Source organism: Papilio polytes, unplaced genomic scaffold, assembly GCF_000836215.1.
Source record: "Papilio polytes unplaced genomic scaffold, Ppol_1.0 DF823399.1, whole genome shotgun sequence".
NCBI lineage: Eukaryota > Metazoa > Arthropoda > Insecta > Lepidoptera > Papilionidae > Papilio > Papilio polytes.
The window spans coordinates 936511-958761 of NW_013525805.1; the positions used below are offsets into that span (position 1 = coordinate 936511).

The following is a 22251-nucleotide window of genomic DNA, read 5'->3' on the forward strand; positions in this document are numbered from 1 at the left end:
GGGGCCGGAACATCCCGGAGCGCAGATTACCGCTTGCTTTTGTAATTAACCGGGGCGTCGGGCGACGGGCGGCTTCCAAATCCATTTCTGTGTTACATTTTCATTTGCGGCGCTCTTGCAGCCCCTTGCACCCCGCCGCCCGCCGCAGCGCGGATTACCCGTTCCACGCCACCGACTCGCTTCCTGTTTGTGCGAGGATAAGTATACAATCCGCAAGCGCTGAGGACAGCTATTCTTTATCCCGTCCCTATAGTATTTATGGGACTGTGTTACGGACTACGAATACATATTTCTTTAACCCTCTTATGATGAGAGCTTGTAAGGGCAAAATTCCTACTATTCAACTGTGATATTATTTGTAGAAAGTAATCTTTATTTTACAAATTATTTGATAAGTTAATAAATATAATATAAGTACACTGACAACATTTTATAACATTTTATGTGACTTTTATCACAAGTACATAGATAGTAGTACACCTAAATCAAATACTTTATACACGTAAGATTTGATATCGTCGTGTATGAGTAGTGTCACTGCAAGTGTTTGTTTAGTCTGCGCAAACACGCGGGTAGGTACGATTTGAGGAAGTGAGTCAGGCCCACACGAACCGATATCTCCGGAGGCGTAGCCGTCAGCGATCCGAAAACACGCAAACATCGAGTTCAAAAAGCCTCTCGAAGATTGTAAATATTGATCGAGAAGCGGGATCGAGCCGGCGGCGTAAAACGAGGGCTCTAATAGTCTCCATACCCGGCACAACACAAACAAGACGGTCGCACGACGCGCCTTTTAAAGTATTCACTCAGAGGGTATCGATCCGAAATAATTTGACGCTTCCTCAACTATGAACCGGAGGCAGTCGTGTTACACAGATCTATATCTTACTCAAAATAACTGAACATTTTGTTATGGAGGCGGAAAGTGTTGTCGTTTTACAACCGTGCTTATGAACATGGGTTTAAAATGCTTTAAAAACATTTCCCTTCTTCAAATATTTAAATAGCCTTATACGTAAGCAAATAAAGATAAAGTAAATTATCAGTTTTATCAGTACTTGTATTAAAAGTTCTTATAAATAGGCTTATGTAGGATAAGTGTAAATGAAATTACGATTAACATTATTAGCAGATATCTTTTACACTCTTTTGTATTTTTTTTATCGTTGTAATACTTGGTGACGACCTGTTCGTTCAAGTCAATAAAATATGTTTTAATAAAATGTGAAGTTATCTTACCGTTTCCCTTGTCATCAGGTCTGTGAATTTCAGGTGGTTTAGCTAAGACTGATAGTGGATGGTGCGGCACGCCGAGACCGAGCAGGCCCGCTGGGGGAAGCGCGCCCTGGCCTAGCAGCGGCAGCGGCGGCGCGCCGTGCGCCGGCAGGTGCGCCGCGTGCATTTGTTGCAGTAACCGTGGCAGATCTGGTCGTTGTTGCTATAAAAGAAAATACAATATTAAAAATGTATGTAGTGAAAACTTTTCAAGAATTGGCATAAAAATAACTTTATTACGTCAGTTCGTTAAACATAAAACGTTTCCTTTACAGCTTTCATCTTTAAGTTATAATAAAATATAGGCGTTTAAAATATGTAGTAAGACCTCTAATCTCTACCTGAAATCATGCCTGTGGCAATACACACAGTTGTGCACAGATCAAGTGATTCTGTCGCAGGGTGTATTTTTAAACTATCAAATTAAAAAGTCCCTCACGGGCCCCTCCCCTACGCGCGGTGATATTTTAAAATTTAAATGAGAACCCCGCTGCCGGCGGCGTCGAGTGGGCGAAATTGATTACTCCTTCTGCATTATTCCCCTTTTTCCACTCAGCGTTCGGCGCTTCCCTCTCCTATCTCGTCTCGTTTAAGTTTATTAATACCCGCACCCTGATCTTTACTCGTTACTACTCTATCGCTTCCGCTCTCGCGTGCGCGTCCGCCTCCGCCCTGACCCACTCGACAACGCCAGCAGGGATTTTTTTCGCTCCGCCGAGCGGGATATTTTTTTCACCCGTCGAAAATTAATTGGTTTTTCGGCGAGGGTGGAACATGTTTTTTATTGGCCGCTCGCTGCTGTGATTTATTGTGTGTCAAAAGGTGGCGAGCGCCACTTAGCCCGAAGTGCGTTTTCATCGAGGGGATTTTGATAGGTATAGTAAATTACTTCTATACCAATTACTTCAAAACAAATTCTAATAACATCAAAATATGTTTGATCGCGTCTATTAGGTAATTAACGTTGCGTGTGGCGTGGGCGTCGGTAATGGTCATGTTTTTATAATTAGACAGCGGCTTCGAGGTATAAACATTACATTCCAAATATTGGACCGGTTTACTAAAGTTAAACCTGTCAGTATAGCGGATTTACGATTCGAACATGTTTTGTTTCATTTTTATTAAAGGCAACGTGTAAAAAGTAGAGAGACGGGTAAGTGCAAAACCCCTGGAGGAATCTAAACTAGAGTGGAGACACAAAGTCGTGGCACGTTGAAACGGCTGGTACAACACGAGCCGCTATCGAGAGCGACCGCCCATAACCTCAACCCCTACCCCTGCCCCCTCCACTCACCTCCCTCGCGCCTGTTATGAATGACAATAACGTGGCGTGTTGATATTTCGTTGCGATATTTTTTTTGGCTCGCATACTCTGAAGTGATTAAATGTGGGTAATAGTCTCCGGGGCATTATGGTTTTTGCCTCATTTTTTCAAGTAATACATATTTAATATTTGTGTCCCTATATCCCAGTAATGGTAACTGCTAACTATGTCATAGGTTCATATCTCAATTACAAAGTGTTTTATTATCTTTTATGTAAATTAGCATTGCATATTTATACAATTAGTAAGTAATGTGCGAGTTAAACAGGATCGATAAAAACTGAACATTACCAGGTTTATTGTTAATTAAAACTTAACCTACCTAATTATCGTTGCAATATTTTTACATTGTTTTCGTGGTTTTAATTAGCTTATTCATTATTCGACAGGTTTTGTAACTCAATACTTTGTTAATTTCATATCTAATCTTACAAATTACACTAGTTATATGAAAAAGTACTAAATAATATATAGGTACCGATAATGCATGACATCCCATATCAATTGAATATTTGATTAATTTCTAATGAACAGATTTAAATTGTAAATAATGAAAGCCTTAAATTTCCCTCATATTACTATTAAATAGACTTATGTCGTAGCGTGAAAAGATTGTTCAAAAAAGTTGTACCATGTAAAAAAGAAAACAAAAATGTTCTCCCCCACGTTCGATGTAATGTTATTAGGATGCGAGAGAGCAGACGTGCTCGCTCTTGAAAGCTATTGTCGCGAGAATAATGCCCCAACGCGGTCTGGTTTTCACACCGCATTTACTGTCTCAATGTCATCGGATTATTATTTATTCAGATATTGCTTATATAGGTCTGCTTAAAATCTTGCGTATTTAGTTCATTTTATTTGGAAATTGCAGACTTTTGATTTGGTATCAGCACCCTAAGTTAAGATTAGCATGACATGCATGAGGTATGACGAATCGCGTGTAACAAGAAGGGCATTAGTGAGGTACACCGGTAGACATAGAAAGAGATTGGTGGATTACGTGAAGGGTGACATGATCATGAAGGGACTGATGACTGAGATGTCGGATGATAGAGTTATTTGAAGGACGAAAATTCGGTGCGACGACACTAGTAGAGTAGGATAAGGTAGGGGAGATGATCAACCTCCTCAGCTCATCACATTACAAATTATACCACCGCTAATTCATACCTAGACATTGGAACTTTTACGTCTAAGGCTTGGATTAGAATTGTAAGATATTTAAAATTTATTCATTTAATTAACTATTAATATTATTCTAAGTGAGTTAAATGTTGGATATGTAATAATTAGGTAGCAAGGAATGTCCAATAAGCTAAAGTAATACGAAAAGAATTTTATAAATTCACAGCGTTGGAGCAATAGAAATGGAAAAACAAGAGGTGGCGAAACAGTCCCCTGGTAAAGGCTAACCGAAGCCGACAGCGTTCGCTGTAAAGAGGGCAGTTTATCGAGACGGGGTGGCAGGAGTGTGGGTTGTGGGGGCACTGCGGGAGGGGCGGAGGAATGGGATCAGTCCTCACGCACCATTAGACGGGAAGCCTCGAGGCGGCACGCGACGTCGACACGTGTTACACTTTCAACGTAATTGCTTCTAATGATACATCAGCTATATTGTGCCCTATCGACAAATCTAAACACCATTTGTGGAACTAGAGCCGTTTCTTGTTAACTTTTCAATTACGATGTTCGTTGGTTAGAGGCGTGGTCTATTTTCATTGGTAAAATTTTTCAGCCTAAAGAAAATGTTGTATAGAAGTAAAAACGCGACCTTCTCTATACATTTTTTTGTTTAGCCTGTGTATTAAAAAATATTTATTTAAAATGACATACAGTAAATTATTCACCGTATGCATACATTTTTCTTTACCTTTATCCTTTTTATGAACATGAAAAATATCTCGAAAGATCAGCGACAATCAAAGACAACAGTAACAGATAAAGCGTTGATTGAAAGTTTTATTTAGCATAATTAGCGTTTTATTTGTAAGAAGAAAGTACAAGGTGTTAACATGCGGTTAATTTAACACGGGAATCATAAGAAAACTAGAAAAAGAAAGACATCCGCAATGCAATATTCATTATCCGCTTCGGGACGTTGTCTAGGAAAAAAATGACAAATTCCCGTAGCTCGCTCGAGTGCCACTAGTTACCCGGGCGGCGGCATTTCATTTCCCGTCATCATTTTTTCACTCGACGCCCGCAAACTGGATGAGAATCTAACATTATTTATAGAGCTATTGACTGAGAAATAAACGGAGCTAGTGAGCTTGTATTTGTTGGGAGCGTCGAGATTGTTTATATGTCACCACAGATAATATTCCGCTAACTACCGTATAATAATTACTCTGCGGTGTTATTTCAATTATGATATTCATATTTACCTTTCGTGGTATATATCTTGTAGATGTAGGTATATCTTTTGTGGTGTAAGAGACATGTAAGATTTATATCGCGTATAGTTGGAACGGGGTTGCACGTCCTATCGATTTGCAGATGTTTCGTGAATATTGTTTCAATGTGAAGAACATTTGTGTCATGTAGGTGAGCCAAGGGGGGATCGTATCTGGAAGCTATTACCTCGACGGTCGGGCACCACCCCTGCTCGACGATGCGGAATAAAATCAAAACGAGAAATGATATACCCGCCCGCGCAGCTAGCGTGCCGTAGCGACGATGTCGCGATAAATTCTCTGTTATTGTAGATCAATTCACGCACGTTACCTTTACACAATAGTCACTTGGCACATTCAAAGTCGTTCCCGAGATCTTGATTTGTACGTAGGGGAAATGTATTTTCATCGCGCACTAATAAACCAAATAAAATAAAAGAATATACTGCGGAAGCTTGTAAACAAAGTTAATGAAAAAGACGACATTAAAAACAATACTTCTCGTAAAATAGGACGCTTATGTTCGGAGGTTCACTTGAGACGGTAAGTGATTTTAATAGTCGAGCAAACAGTCCCCAATTTGAGGAGTATTCCCTGTTCACAAATCGGCGTGCGGCGGAATCGTTGCAAATCAGACGGTGTGGAGAGGAGACGCGGGCGCGGGCCGCTCCCCAGGGAGAGCCCCTTTGATCCCTCGCTGACCCCAAAATAAAAAAGGTTCGTAATAAAAAAGGACCGACATACGGAAGGTGGCGCCGCTTTTTTATTTAAATTAGAGTGCTTTATAGGGGAAAAGCGATATTGCGTTTTGCCGGCTTCTCTCCAAAAACGGTAAAATATACCTATAGCGATCTTGTAAATTTCGGAGTCGATGAACTTTAAGGAGAGGTAAAAGAAAAATGTGCAATATTGCAAATTTCTTTTAAATATTGCTACTTAAAGTATTATATTACTTTCAGCAAATCTACTAGTGTGCAATTTAATAAATATTTTTTTTAAGATAATTGCTTGGCATTTTAGCATTATAAATTAAATTTTATCTGATCTTTATTCACCTCTTAGCAATTATTTAAAAACTTGTGTCGTGTGTAAACTTTTAAATGTACAAGAGCGTAGAATGGCGAGGCCGGACAGGTAATTATCAATGACTATTAACACGACGCAACTTCTAAAGATCTGTATAAATAATTCATAAAATTGTTGATTCGCGGCCAACATTTAAAATCACTTTCAATAAATGTTCGTTTAAATATTTTATTATGGGAAAATTATAAACCAGATAACGTGACAGAAATTTGGTTATTTTTCTCAACAGAAAAACAGATTATTAAGCGTATTTACGTGTTTACGAGTTTGCGATCACAAATAAGGTTTCATTTGCTATTATTTAAAGAGTTTATGAATCAATCTAAATAACGTTTTTATTTGTGAAACATATGTTAGATACGTGACGTAATACTTTAATATGAAGTTGACTCGTCTGTACTGAACAATTGATAAAATGCGCGGTGTTATTGCAGTTTGCTCGATAAAACATAAGATTTTTATGTGATAAATCCATGTCAGGTGGTGATTTGAATTCATAAGTGGCGAGTGTCTGGTGATGTTACTAATCGTGTTGGCGCACATCCAAGTCGGCTCGAGCTATCGAGCGCACTGACGAACGACGAGTGTTTCACCGCTTTATTTTGGAACTCATTATCTACAAAGTGATTAATTTTAGCCGTCGACTACCCTGGATACCAAACGACTCGTTGAAATGTGCGAACGATTTAATGATTTGTTTATTATTTCTACACATTGCGGTCGTAGAATTGTGTGGTTCGCCTATAAATATATTGAATAGCAATGCTGTGGATTGTAAATTAATTTAACTATAAGATTTTATTCGCAACTAACATCTTTTTGTCCCAAAATAGTACTGATGAAAATAATTACACGGTTATTCATTACACGGATTCAAACCCACAACCACAGCTTTTTAATTGTAAGAACACCCAGTTATCGACAGCGACGAGTGGCACACTATTGTAAATTATTTAAATTTCGATGTGAAACGCTAACAATGACTAAAGTCGTAGATAAATGAAGCAATTGTGATATTACTTAGAAAAACACTTCGCTAGATTTGTTTAACAAGCGTATGCGAATTGATGCGAGCTCTAATACGACTGTAATGTACGTGTTTTCATTAGGCGGTACACACTAATAGTGTAGCCTCGTTCACATGTCACATCCAGTTAGACATACCTATATTTTTGTTAAGAAATTATTTTTACGTATTGTTTTTGTTTACAGTTACACTTAAATGACACTGAAATTTGGCATTGAAATGTTTACACTAGAATAATAATTCACCCGAGGCTTCTTAAAATCCAACCGACGTAATTTGTCACCCAAATATCCAATTAGGTTACGTTGCTCTTAATGTTTGTTTTTAAACGTAAAATCACATCGTGAGATGGAAAGACGTCGAGTTAATGAGACAAAATATTTTCATCTCGAACGTATTCGAGTTGGTAGCAATTTTATCAATTCGTTGGCGTTGGCGAGCAGCCAGCAATCCGGCTAAGACCGTTTAATTAACGATCGTAGAACTTTCGACCTGTTGAAAGCACCGCCTTCACGGAATTAACTTATTTTACACCACTCCTCCCATTCCCTCGTTCGGTTCCAACGGATATATAGTACGGTCGACCGCTACGCCGACTTGGTGTTTCACTTGCTATATTCTAATGTAAATCTTGTTATATTAAGCCGTGTTAAGCGGTTAACATTATTAATTAATGTTTAACATTTGAATTTATGAAATTGTTATTCATATTTAACAAGTCAAACATCTTTTGTAAAGATAAAATTGAATGGGTTACTTTATAAAAAGGTAAAGTTCGTCGTAAGTATTTGAGATAAGATTGTTCGAACATCATCCTTATCGAAGTTATCTTTGAGGTCGTATATTCTTTATTGAAAATTCTTTAAACGTGGTAATATTTTTACTGTATTTACAACCTTATTTCTAAAGAGGACCAGTCTGATGTAGATAGGTCCTTCGCCGTGTTTTACATGAGTAAATTAACACTTATGTATGAAAAGACAGAGCAAATTGAATCTGTTATAGGGTTGTAAAATTTAGAACGAAGGTCGCGTCTTATTTGATCTGTTAAAAAAAAGTGATGTTTAATCAATTAAAGTAGATAGAATGAAGTCTTATATTCTCGTAACGTGAGAGACAATGAGTAATAAAGTACGGCATCGAGCAGTGGATTGTTTGGACAGATGCCACAAGGCGCGGGGGCGGCCGTCGGGAGAGGGCAACACTGCTAAACATTCCACGGCACATTTACATCGGGCCGCTGTACAAACAAAACACGTGTTTAAATCGCTCCAGCCACGTTAGCCCGCCAACAAATTAATAGTCATATCTTAGCTAGAATTTTAACATAATTTATGATATGTTATACCCGCTGTGTTTAAATGTTTACGCGTTTCCATCGGCGCTTCGTGTAAATTGCTAAACGGGGTTTACACTTCATGATAAACATATTCATTCGCGATTTTTATTATTCAAAACATAGAGTAGCGTGAAGAATAGAAACTTGACTACAGACTTTGACTACAGACTAAAGCAACCTTTTACCAGTCTTCGTCATTTTTTTAAATGTTGAGTTTCATGTATATTTTACATGTATCGAAAATAAACATAGCAAAGTATCATAAAATAAAAAAAGTGTAGAGCCGTAATCGATTTCTTTACGAGCCATCTGTGCAAATATTCTGGCATTGACGGCTGTACTTCAATACATATAACCGTTTCAACATCTGAATAAACTAACACTACATTTACCATCACTCGATATGGACATTACAATGTGCAGTTTTCGATAACTAAATAAACATGTACGGTTACACAAAATAATGATGTTATAATGATTCACGAACGTGTAACAATTACGCCCATCATCGAAAGGTATCGGCTATCTGATATTAAAGACCTTGTCAATTTAGAGAGTAATTTAGACGGTGTTAGTATGGATTTTGTGTAAGACATGATATGTTTTCTTGTAGCATGTTAAATCAACATCTTACTCAGTTCCATGTAAAGATACAAACTAAAATATTCCTTTTTTTTCAATACATATACACATATTGTAGTGTCTTGCATAATGTAGAAGGCTTACTTTCATTGGATTGGATACAGACGTATGATGTTAAAAGCTACACACTACACTATGTTAGATGAGGAAATTAGTATTAATGTATGCTTACCCCAATGATTGCATTAAGTTCTGTCATGGTAACCTGTTTCGCTCGTTCCACAGCGGATGCAACCTGCTGTTGGTGTTCTTGCGACAGGAATGGCAGGATCTGAGCTATTATTGCGTTCAGTCTTTTAGCGATCTCCGTCTGTAATACAATAATAATGTTAGAAAAACAATAATTAAAACATTATGTATGATTTATTCTATCATACAATCTAGTTACTTTCTATGAGATGATTCTTTTATTTGTCTGGTGCTATTGTTTTATTAAATTAACTAGCTTTCGCCCGCGACTCCGTCCGCGTGAAATTAAAAAAAAACAAAAGTGAGTAGCCTATTATTTTTTCCAGACAATGCTCTACGTCTATGCCAAATTTCATTTAGATCCGTTTAGCCGTTTAGGCTACAAGCTCTAACAAACATCCACCCAACCATCCATCTAAACTTTCGCATTTATAATATTAGTTAGATTAGATTAAGTTCCAATTCCAGAATTTAGATTGCCAGTATAGCTAATTAATTACAATATAGACATAATAGGCACACTGAAAGGCAATTCACAAAGCACATGAAGGTAACTAAGCGCGTAATTAACATATTATCGTACGATATAACGGCGGTAATCAATGAAGTGGCGTGCCGTTAATAATTACACGTATAAACTGCACCGCAAAACGTTGCCGCAATACAACGCGGTACAAATTCAATAATAACCCGACTATACATAATTGCAACTGATAAAGCGAGCGGGTGCGATGAATAAATTATAGTGATAAACAATGCACGCGGGAAATAAACTAGATCCCTTGTTACGGTCGCCGCACATTCACTATTTGATTGCGAGATCTACGCATGCGAACATAAGGCCCCTATGCACGGACAGCTACGAACAGTTTACAACATGAAGCCGTCCGTGTATAGTTACACTTATCCGCGTGAGAATCCTTATGGTCTGTGATTGCTACAGTAGCTAACTGCACGTTTAAATTTAGACGAGTTACTGAATTCAAAAAGTTACATAGAAAAAAATTACTGTTTCTTTTTTATAAATTTCATATTTTATTTAACAAGTCAGAAATAATGTGTTTTCCGTTTCCACAATTGTATATTTCTACATTTTTAATAATTGTATGAAATAAACGAAACACAGGAGTACGTTAATAAAATATTTACAAGTATAATAAAAATAAGACAGAGAATTTTCGAAATGCAAATGGCCTGATATAGAAATCAATAGCGTGATAGCTGTTCCAAGGTTGAACGACAGCTATTCATAAATACATCGACCTTATTATTAGCAGTTATGAAACACGCTAATCGCTAATAGGCTATTTATTGATGGAAATGATTTTGATAACTGAATAGCTAATGAACTCGCATTTGCATATTAATTATACCTCTATTACGGAATATAATTTATACGATCGGTAACTTCTATAATTTATACATCTATTTAGTAGATATTTTTGCATTCATTTTTCTTAGCTTCATTAGAATACGTTTCTTAATATTCAATGAATTAGCTTATGAATATTTATAATGTGATAAATAAAATAAATGCAATTTTCTGTACACTTAAACCAGTGACCTATATAAATAGAAAAACTTTAACACGTACAATTTAGTGCCTATTTAAGTTTGAAATAATAATAAAGATAGAATTAACAACAATTATTAACGATTAAGGTTGTTAACAATGACTTAATCTATATTAACTGACGAAATAGTGATGAAATAAAAGCTTATTCCAAGCAATGACCTATCCATTCATATAGTTCAGTGATATAATCTGCGAAAACAAGTTCAATATGGCCAATAACAGAGCGATGATTCAGTGTTGCGGCTACAACAGTGGCGGTTACAACCGGAATGAAAGTGCAATTTGCGGACAGCGGCCGCGTACTTTTCGCGTCACTGATGCTGTCAAAATTGTCCTGTGGGCGAAATATCAAATGACCGGATTTACCAATTGATGATAACATGAAATTATTGCTATACAAGTAAATCACCATAGGTTTCTTCATGTGATTTTCATTTTAAATACCAATTGATTTATTCTATCGCTATTATTATATTACTAGATAAGTCGGAGATGTTAAAATACAATGGATTTACACTGTCAAACAAATATAAAGACGTAATGATGTGATTATCGCATCAAACAGAGCTAACAATGAATGAGTCACGTTGTTATTGAATTACAAAATGTTTTTGTCGGTGTAAGCGATACACGCGACACAATTGTGCAGGGCGCGGCGATCAACCGCAAATCACGGCCGCATACTGTTCGCCGCTACACTTTATCGCAGAGTCGATCTAATCGCGTTTGCTATTCCATTATTAAACATATTTGTGATTTTATACGAAAGGAAAACCTTATCTGATAGCCGTATTTCTAATATAATAGAAAAAAATTAAAGTGATGACCAGGTCTAGTCTCAATTTTTTATTTACATCGTAATCTTAACTTTATCTTTTGAACATGTTACTTATGAAAGTAGAAATCTAATAAATACTACAATATTTATCTTAACAAACAACTTAACGTTTTATTTTGTAATATGCTTGTTATGTTCAATATTTATAATTATAAACTAAACATAATAATGCGTCATTTAAAGATATTCATGTCTCGTCGTATAGTAGCGTAAATTGAAAAGTAATGAGCAACGAAATACGTTTGAAAAACGGCATCCACATTCGTATACGTCGGAGTTGCGCTTTATAAATGCTTGGAAACGGGGCTGAATAAAAAGCGAGCCACAAAAGGGCCGCAAAATACATACTTCAGTGAGCTCTCCACAAAAGATATAGTAAGGTTTGTCATTAAGGAGTTCATCCCCGCGCGAGAAATAAAAGAGGTACGTCGGGGTTTGAGAGTGCGGGGTGCGGGGCTCGCGGGGCGGCTGGGTGGCGCGGGGTGGCGTGCACTAATGGCTCCGACACTCATCCGCTAATGCCGCGGGTGACTCCTCTTTTTGTACGATTTTCACGTGGTTTAGTCGGTCGAGCTTTTAATCTGGAACTGCATCTTGCAGCGATGCTCCATTTAGTTGCTACAGACCGTGGAAACGTCATCAAAATACATTACTATTTTTTTCAATTTCACTATTCATGACTCGTTTTATTCTTAAAACTCTTGCTTCTTCTCTGCTTTATTTAGACTCTTTAAAGTCCATTATTAGGTCGTTTCGAGATGCTAAGTGAGGTTAATTTTTAAGCGAAAGCTTTTGGTGTAGAGAAATAAAAATTTATATTTAAAAAGACAGAAGTTCTACGTTGGAAAGTTAAATGCCCCTCACTACGATAATATGTTAACAGAGTGTAAGGTTTATTAACACAAATGTACAATTCTTCGATTGTGGGAATCGCAAGCTGAGTAAATACCGAGTGCTAGAGTTGCAGAGTGAGGGGGTGTGGGGTGAGGGTGTGAGGGGGGTGTCGCGGTGCACATGGCGCAGGCAGGAGGTGGTGACCCAGATGTGGCTGCACATTGTCTACTGTCTACCAATGCTCGCCTTACTACGGACACGTTGTACGCCAATCCTTTAATATTTCACAGAACGAAACTTTCCGCTGTATACAAGTAATAAAAAATTAACGGTAACGTCAATTATCTTTGAAATAATTAACTTGGTACTGCAGCAAGTAAAATAGTATGCGGGTAATTAGAATTTCCGCGAAAAAATTAGCTTACGAGCTTTCGTGATATCTCAATCATAAAACGCATGAAATGGAAATAAAATCTTATGAAAGATTGTAATGAGAAATTAAAACTAAATGGATTTGTATAATCATTGAAGGAGGAAAATTTAAGAATATCTTTACATAATTTGGACAATTAATCCGTTAGTCTGCAACAATAGGTGGGAAGTTGCAGCACTTGGAGAGATGAACTTTAGCCGCGATTGTGTTGAGCAACACGCGACCGCGAGCCCCAGCTGCGGTTTCTCTATTAATGGTCGAGCAGAGCTCTTTTATGAATTATTTAAGCACGCCTCGCCGTGCTCCACTTGGCCGCAGCGCTGGCGAACTTTACACTTTATTAAACGAAACAATCGACACTAGACACTCACTGAAAGCCATTGAACTGTTACGATGTCGACTGCATGACTAGACAAATTACATTATTTTGTTTCAATCGAGACTGGTGTTTTTTATGCTTTAAAAGATTACACATTTTATTAAAATAGTTATATCGTAATTTTGATTAGGATCATCACTACTCTCGTTACGAGCTTGTCACCTTATCACAAAGTTAAAGGTTTGATAAACTCCTATGATAAACTTGACATACACCATTCATAAATAACGATATAACTTCAATGTAAAGATGTGTATCGGGTAACGGTGGCCGCTATCGGTTAGATTTGTATTACGATTAGATAGTGGAGTGGGCGACTGCGATCGAGAGACCGCTATCTTTGAGTCATGACAACGTCACTCATCGATTGCTAACGTACGCGCTCGTAATGAAAAAATGAAGACATAAAAATCGAGTGGTTACAATTCATATTCGTTATAAACAAATAGATAATAATTACTCGGCTCGAACGAGTCGATTCGAGTGATATCGAGTGTTCGAGTGAAGCGGGAGACATCGTTATCTTGATATCGGATGTTGAGTGCGTCACAAGACCTGTATAGTACAGCCGGGGCGGAGGCGGGTTGAGAGCGACGTAGCTCCCTGATCCGTGATCAGATAGTACGCGGTCGAGAGGCGGCGTGCTCCACCGAGCCCCGCTCGATCCTCTAAACCCCACAATAACGAACCGCTAAGAACAATACACTACGGCGATGGCGTACACTTTTACGTACATTTCACGTATTATGATTACCCCCTTTGTTTTACGAGTATGATTTAAGTAGGATGGGGCGTACTTCTGTCAAGAGACAACTGTTTATCGCAGTTTCTGTTTAATGTTATTTCTATTCAGGTAGTGTTAAGTTAAGCTGATAAGTTTCTGATGAATCACGTTTAGTAGGTAATAATTTTTTAATGTAATTCTTATTACGCGATATTCCTGTTATATAAATGTTTTTATTTTATAAATTATGTTGTAACTTTATAAACATATTTTCAACATAAAATGTTGTCGCCTTCTAACAAAGTTTATGAGCGTACAGTTTGTTGACTTGCGTGTTTCTAGCCAAATAAAAAACAAGCTTCCTAGCTACCCTTGTTTGTTTAGGTCCACACCAAACGTTTGCTGCCCTTTGTGTACCCTACCTCCCGCTAAAGCGTTAAGCCTTTTTGACTCGGCACTTTTTGGAGGGCCCTTATTACGCGGATATGGTGTCTGAAGATACTTTATGAAGGAAAGAGAGACGGTTAGTAAACTTTACGTACATAATATACAGATATATCACACACTTGTCCTGTAAAAGTAACGATGGCATAGTCAGTAGAAATGAAAGTTAACAAATTAATAAGCTTTAAGGATGATTGAAAAACAACATTGTCTAACAGTCAAATACTGAAGCGACAATTAAACATCTCAGATCAAGACCACGGTTAAACTGTGAAGTGTTTGAGATGCGTTTTAGAATTCGGCCAATAGATTTTTAACGTGTATTTACTAAGTAAGGTCATGTTTATATGTATGTACATCGTAAAAGTAAACGTAGAATATAACATTTTAACGATATTTTATGATTTAAGAACTTTACATAACAGTCTAAAGTAATTTTATTGCAATAAAAACCGTAAATGAATCGATGTCGTATTCGGTCGACACTCTTCAACGATTTTTAACGACGTCTCAATCGATGAATTGTTTGTGAACCTTTTGTTGGTATCGACGAATCGCTTGATCACGCCATGACACATCGATTTTTTGATATTTTAACCAAATAGCGTGTTACAGTTTTACTGTGAAATGAAATAGTAAACTATTGTACTCAGGATGACAATAAATAGTGGAACTAATGATTAGTGTAAGTAATAAATTGTAGTTAGATAAATATAGCACTTGAAGTAATGAAGCATTTAATTCTAAATTAAGTGGTTATTATATATAATGCGATTCAATAAAATCTATATTGATAGATATGGTATTCCATAACCATAAACAGGTAGCACAAATTTGGAATTATACAGGTAAGATATTAAATAAAAATAAACATGGAGTATTAGTAAACATTTGAAAACCAATTTTCAGTAACAACTAAAAACGGGTGTAAATATTTACATTTGTTTTGGTTAGACTTAAAACGGACGAGCGCTAAGGCAATGTTTACTCATAATTCCAATCGAGTTCCGTGTGTTGTGTAAACACAGATATTTCGAAATAACTATACATTTTGTTGATTAAAATTGTATAAAATAAAACTTTGCGACTATTAAAAATATTGGTATATTTGAACTCTTTGACACATATCCATTATTATTATTTGAGTGATACTAATTATCTCTTAAAATGATCATATTTTAAAACATTGTTAATCAATAAAGCAGACTCTGAGAATGATTGAAACGGCGTCGGCTAGTCCGTCGACGCACTCTGAATGTTTATTTAGACCGTTTGCTGTTTGCCTTAGAACCAGCATGGAGAACAGGCTCGGCAAACATATAGCCCGCTACCTTATCAATAAATCTCAAACATATCTCTGTAACAGAAAAACAACGATATAAAAAGAAAAATCTAAATTTTAGGTAAGAAAACAACAATCTGGTAACAAAGATTTTCTTTGGTTAAAACAAATATTTCTCGAAGTATAAGTTTAGATTCGCCATCGAGTAATGTAACTGTATACTCAACAGAAGCCGGGCGGCAGTGTTTGCACTGTACAGAGCGGAATTTGCAAACGCTGTTTACTTCCGTATATGCTTATTGCAAGCGCCCGACGCTACAGCTTTCAGTTTTATTTGTCTCAACGTATAAACAGAATTTACTAATTGCATTTTACTACTTTAAAATAATGAGATTACTTATAAATACTAATATAGAAAGGTAAGATTTGTATTTTCGTAAGTAAATGATTCACGCGAAAACTATTAGACCGATTTTAAAAATCCTTACACCATTAGAAAGGTAATTTGTCTTTGAGTAACATAGGCTATATTTTGTATTGTGTTTTAACTTCACGCGGGCGAATCCACGAGCAACAGTTATTATATTTAGGAGTGTAAACTTAATAGACTCATACAACATAGTTTGTTATCTTTGCACACATAATTAATAGCGTCAGTGCTCTGTAATTTTTTTTATCGAAACAAATGAATATAATTAAATTTAAATACAAAGTTATGGAAAATATCCTCAACGGCTACTATGTTAAGGTATAAAATAACTTGTACTAGTAGCATCGGGTCGGGGTAACGTTGTAAAGCGTTGCGGTTGTATCGGGACAGTGGCGCGAGGTCCGCTCGAGACCGCAAACCGCAGACCGCCGGCGCGGCTGACCGCACGGCCCGGACTCCGCGCCGCCCGCCGTACACCACGCTAAGCTTGGACTTGTCCTTGCTCAGAAACCCAACTTTTTGATATTAACATTGTTTTGTTATATCTTTATACTTAGTTTGCTGAAGAAATTAAGTACCTAATCACGTCTATTATTCAGAGAGATAGAGTTCATAAAGAAACTTTTTGAGTACAGATTTTATAAGCGCTCATTTCATACAAAATTGAATTTACTTGGATATATATTCGAGAAACAGCTAAAACAGTATTAATTTAATGCTTCTGCATTATGGATTCATAAATCTGATTTTAAAATATAAATCGCTCATAAGTTCTATCTTTTTTAGAGACTCGCAAAATTTATAAATGCAAACAACTTCCTTATTATTTTAAATTAGCATAATACACTAGATTTCATAAAATAAATATTGTATTATTGTAATAACAGATGTAATTACAATAATCTTTAAATTTAGTAACATTATGTTAATTTAGCTAATTATTAGACGGCTAGAACTCACGTCTAATTTTCCACACACGTATCACTTGTCCTGAAGATGGACCCCCGATGGGTCCGAAACTAGTCGATGCCAGCACTGGAAAAATAGACGGGAATTCCAGCCGTTTAACAATCTTACTAATATTATAAATACGAAAATTTAGATGGATGGATGGAGTTTGTGGCCTAAACGACTGAACGGATCTCGATGAAATTTGGCATAGATGTAGAGTATAGTCTGAAGGAACACTAGGTACTTTTTTTATTTAATTCCATGCGGACGGAGTCACGGACAATAACTAGTTAGTAATAATAATGATAGTTTAAACAATTATGTTAATTAATTGACTATTAATTTTACGTAAGCTACTACAATAAAATGAAAATAAACTTTGTTAGTATCTATTAAAACCGTTACTTTTTTTAAATAATCCTGAAACAATGTTACAAATATTAATTGCATAAAGTAAAACATAATAGCATTTTAGTACTTATAGTCATCTGGCAGCTGTAGTGTACTTAACCTAGTTCTTATGTGCTTAGGAAAACTTTGTAGTATCAGTAAGTCTTACTTGCCACTCAATCGGTTCTTACGCCGGGACCGTTATACAAGTATTCATAATAGACTTAAGTAACACTCACAGGACTTCAAGATATTTATGTTTAATTCGCATTTATCCCTTCAGTGCGGTCTGGGTTCTTTAAGCTTAGAACTTTCACTGTTTATTACAGTCCATTAAAGTAAATTTTTATTTAAAAATTGCGTGTAACAATGAAGTTATTAGTGATTTTACAAATCATTTCAATACGGTTTAAAATATACTACACTAGTGATAAATTGTGAGGGAATGAAGCTTCAATAACTTCGAGGGTGGGCGCCCCTTTTATTTGTAACCCCTTCCATCATTTGGGTCGTTTCGTGTTTGTAAACGGGTCCGCTATCGAACAACAGATGTACAGCTTTGTTACATGTATGCGGAGATTTAATAAAGTAAGCAAGTTTTTTTGGTTTTTATTTACATTGCCGTTTGAACTGAATTTATTTTTACGATCAAACACATGTGTTTTAAAATTTCAACAACAAATGTTTTATTTCTGAGGAATTAATCTCACTTTTACAGTTAGGTTACACTCATTTTTGATAATTACGAAAAAGTAGTTAAATTTTTTGGTAGTTAAATGACTATAAGAAAAATTTTTGTTAAGTGAAGTTTTCGTTGACAGTGTTGCTTAATTGCAATTTGCATGCAATTTAAAATGATTAAGGAAAACAAAAACCTGAAGTGATATGTGAATAGAATAAAAGAAAATAGAAACTGTACAAAGTTAAATCAAACACGTATTCAAATCTAGTTAGCATTTGTTTCGGCTGCGGCGTATTTAATTTTGAATACTTACGCAAGGAAACAATGGTAATGCGGTCTCCTTAGCATTCGGAGAGCGGGCGAGCTGCATTTTTACGGAGTATTACAGTGAATGTGAAATGAGTGAGTCATAGGCGTGTAGTTTACGAGTCGAATAGAAATCGTCCGCTTTGAATGAAGAGAGAAGAAGCGAACGTGGCCTGCATTATTCATAAGGGTCGCTTCACGCGCGGACTACGCGGCCGGCGGTGCGAGTGTTTCCAAATCAATATCCGTGTCTCAATCAGTGCAATTAAGGCGGCCCATCCGACGGAGGCCGCGTACGGTGTAATTAGATTCGCACCGACAACGCCGCCAGCTACTCCCACAATGAACCTCACACGACCGCAATAAAACCAAACACATTTGATTATGCTTGACAATGTTCTATTAATATGTATTAAAAATAAATTCTCACGCTTTACAAATAATCAATCAACGGAGCTTGATCCATTCTAAATACATCGAGCATAACTAATGTTTATATCTAGGGAAACTATCGGGGCAAGTCCATCTTGTAGGGATTTAATCGTACAATAGTCAATTCATCAAAAAGTAAAAGTACAACTGTTAATAATAAAAAGGTATTATTACAAATCATTAGTTTAACAAGTGACACAATTAAAGTTAATAACAAATACACAGTTTAAGATGGCCAACTTGATGTTTGAAATTAATTAAAGATTACTTTTAGTACGGGTAACTTAATTGGGTTCCAATATTTCTATTTTGGAAGGTCGTGTTTAACATTCATAAACTAGTAACAAAAGCTATAGAAAACAAGTTTTAATATTCGTAAAGCTTTCTCGCACGAACAGTTACGGATGCATTGTGCGAAGCGAAATTAATAATGCGTTAGGGGGAGTCGAGGCGCCCTATTTCTTCACATGCCGTCCCCGTATCAATGTAGGGTAGAAATTTGAAAACACAATTAGAGTTAATACAGAGGTGATTGTTGCCGGGCGAGGGTCGACTGCGAGGGGTTACGGTAAATCCTTTAATTTGACTGAGCGAGGGGCAGCGGGCGAGCGGGCGATATTGCTCGGTGGTTTTATTGCAAGCGCCATCTGCCGCGCGACGCTCCCTGTAGATGGAGAGATAATTTCCCTTTTAAAACGGAGGGGCGAAGCGACGGAGCGTCGATTGTGAGTCGTCGGGTTCATTTAGACAATTCACAGCGACGCGGTGAGTATGTCTGTAGATGCAGCAGATAGCGGCCCATTATGCGGGACCCCTGACGACGGCCCGCACGATGTGAACACTCGACGGCTATAATTTGATAAGGCGCTTCACACGCTCGGCTGCGCACCAGCGCACCGTGCGCGCCTATAAACTCGTTCCATTGATAATTAATGTTTACAACCCGACATACTTAACTCTGCATGTTATCGCTAAACGAAATATAATTTCGAAGTTATTCGATAACAAAATTTCTGCCAATCTTGATTAAATGTTGTAAATAGATCAAAGGCGATTATTGTATCAATGTTAAAATTAAATTATAAAAATGATAATGTAGTGTAAAGATTCTTTTATGATTGTGTTAGTTAGACATATAAACTGGTACTATTAAAATTCAAATTATTTTAGATATGATGTTTCACTCTTAAATAAAGTTTTTTTAACTAATAACAGTGATATCAAAAAACAAACAAAGAACACACTGGATTTGGTACTTAATAAACTAGTTTAGAAGGGACAGTAAAAGCTATCTCTGGCTACATTTAGTTAAAAGACATTTGATTACAAATCAGCCGTACAAAGCGCACCCTAATTACAATTACCAGGGTAACATAGTTGACTAGTCGGTCGATAGTCTGAAAGCTCAGTGGAAAACAAACAGGATTAGAGGAGGCCGCAGCCCCTGTTGTTTCATTATATAGCGGCTAAGCGGATCGGGCACGTGCAATGTTTTCATCACCGGCCGTCGGACGCGGCCCTAATGCAAGGGTAAACAAGCCCCCGTCCCGCTATCCCCCCAACGCCCCGCGTATGAATAATTTGAACGCATCACGCCGAGGGACAGCCGGCGTGGAATCGCAATAACCCGTAAATTATTTAATTATACGGACAAACTTCGAGCTTGGAATGAAACGCGGGAACCGTGGAATTCATTTTAACGTCGGATTTTATGTTTTTGATACTGGCTTTATAAACTTTTTTTTAATGTTGGAAGGTGAAAGCCGTTTTAAGATACATATCTAACATGATTAATTAATTTTCATTTAATACTTCAAGTCACGGTGATTTGGTTTTGATTTAACCCTACTTAATAGGGGATTGACGCACTTAAAATGATTTTAAGTGTAAATTATGTTGTTAAGATTTTTTACAGTAGACAAAATGTACTTCCGTCATCTCTTTTAAATAGTAGGTCAATTAATAAATGTTTGATGTTATACTACGTACCTAGATATAATATGTTGTTTTGTGTCTATGAATTGTATGAAAGCTTTAAAGAAAAATCTTTGGGTTACATTGTTATCGGATTCACAATAAACAGAGTAGATATTGTGTGAGGGTGCGGTAGTTTTTCAACGGCGTCAAAGTTTCATAACGTGGGGGGTTGCGGCCCCGAGCGGCCCCTAGCGGCGCTCGTAAAACAAACACAAAGCTGAGCGCGACCCGTATTGTGCAGCCCTTTTGTGTCGTTATGACGCTTGTGCCACTCCACCAAATCACTGCTCAAAACTCTCTCATAGTTTTTGCGATGCACTGACAAACTAGTAATTATGAATACTGAGTTGTCCGTTACATACACACTACAACCGAAACCATGTTAATATTGTAAATGAAAAACATTATTTTATCTGTTATTTTAAAAAAGTTATCAGGTTTTTTTAAAAAACGGACTTATCTACGTTTGTTTTTGGTTGACTGCACAATACCGTTACAGAGAACGTAATCGTAGATGTAATAACATATAATAGACATAAACATAGGCAAGGCATATCAGCAACAGTCGTGTATACGTGAAAGTCCATCAGAGCGTGAATAATATGAGAGTGAGTGCGCGCAACAATAACGCGGCGTGTCGATACAGGCACAAAGACGCAACAATCAATTCACGGCGTAAGTAGGTGTGATTCGCCACGGCCCAGCCCCGAGACTAACAAAAGAAAATCTAAGCAATTAGTCGTCGACAGAAAGAGCGGAAAACACGCGTTAGACGCGGTCACGATTCTGGCTCTGCTAACCGAAAATATGCCTTATAGACCAACCGCTTTTGAACGTTACTTTTACACAAAAGAAAATGTCTTTTTCTGTTTCTGATGACAAAATGTTAGAACAGACTTTACAGATGAATTTAATTAGGTAGAGAGTATCATACCTATCTGAATAATGTTACCTGTAGAACACTAATCACAAACTTATGAAATGTACAGACATGCTTGTATCATCAATTCAAAAACAATCCAAAAATAAATCCATAGGCCAACCAAGATTGTCAACCAGTCAAATATGTAAATAAAATTTCGAATTTCTATTGAATTCGACTATACAATATGTTAGTAAAATTCCAATCAAAAAGATTGCAACGTAGGGGATTATTCCTAACATTAATGTACCTCCTAATACTAGTGAAAGTATTTTATAAAGCACGATGTTATATCATTTGGTTCTGTTAACACCTTTAATCGACGACAGACCTGTCATATAAGTAACTTAAGAATGTAATGAACATGGTTAATTAA

At 36.8% G+C, this 22251-nt stretch overlaps 1 protein-coding gene across 1 annotated transcript in view; it reads right to left on the bottom strand.

Moving 5' to 3' along the window:
* Positions 1 to 22251, bottom strand: part of LOC106104720 (protein groucho-like) — a 53964-nt gene that overhangs the window by 17479 nt on the left and 14234 nt on the right. Inside the window, exons 5-6 of the mRNA XM_013284849.1 lie at positions 9259 to 9396; positions 1240 to 1438 (exon numbers count right to left, since the gene is read on the bottom strand). Of these exons, the coding sequence (XP_013140303.1) occupies positions 1240 to 1438; positions 9259 to 9396 (337 nt within the window). The remainder of the gene's footprint in view (positions 1 to 1239; positions 1439 to 9258; positions 9397 to 22251) is intronic.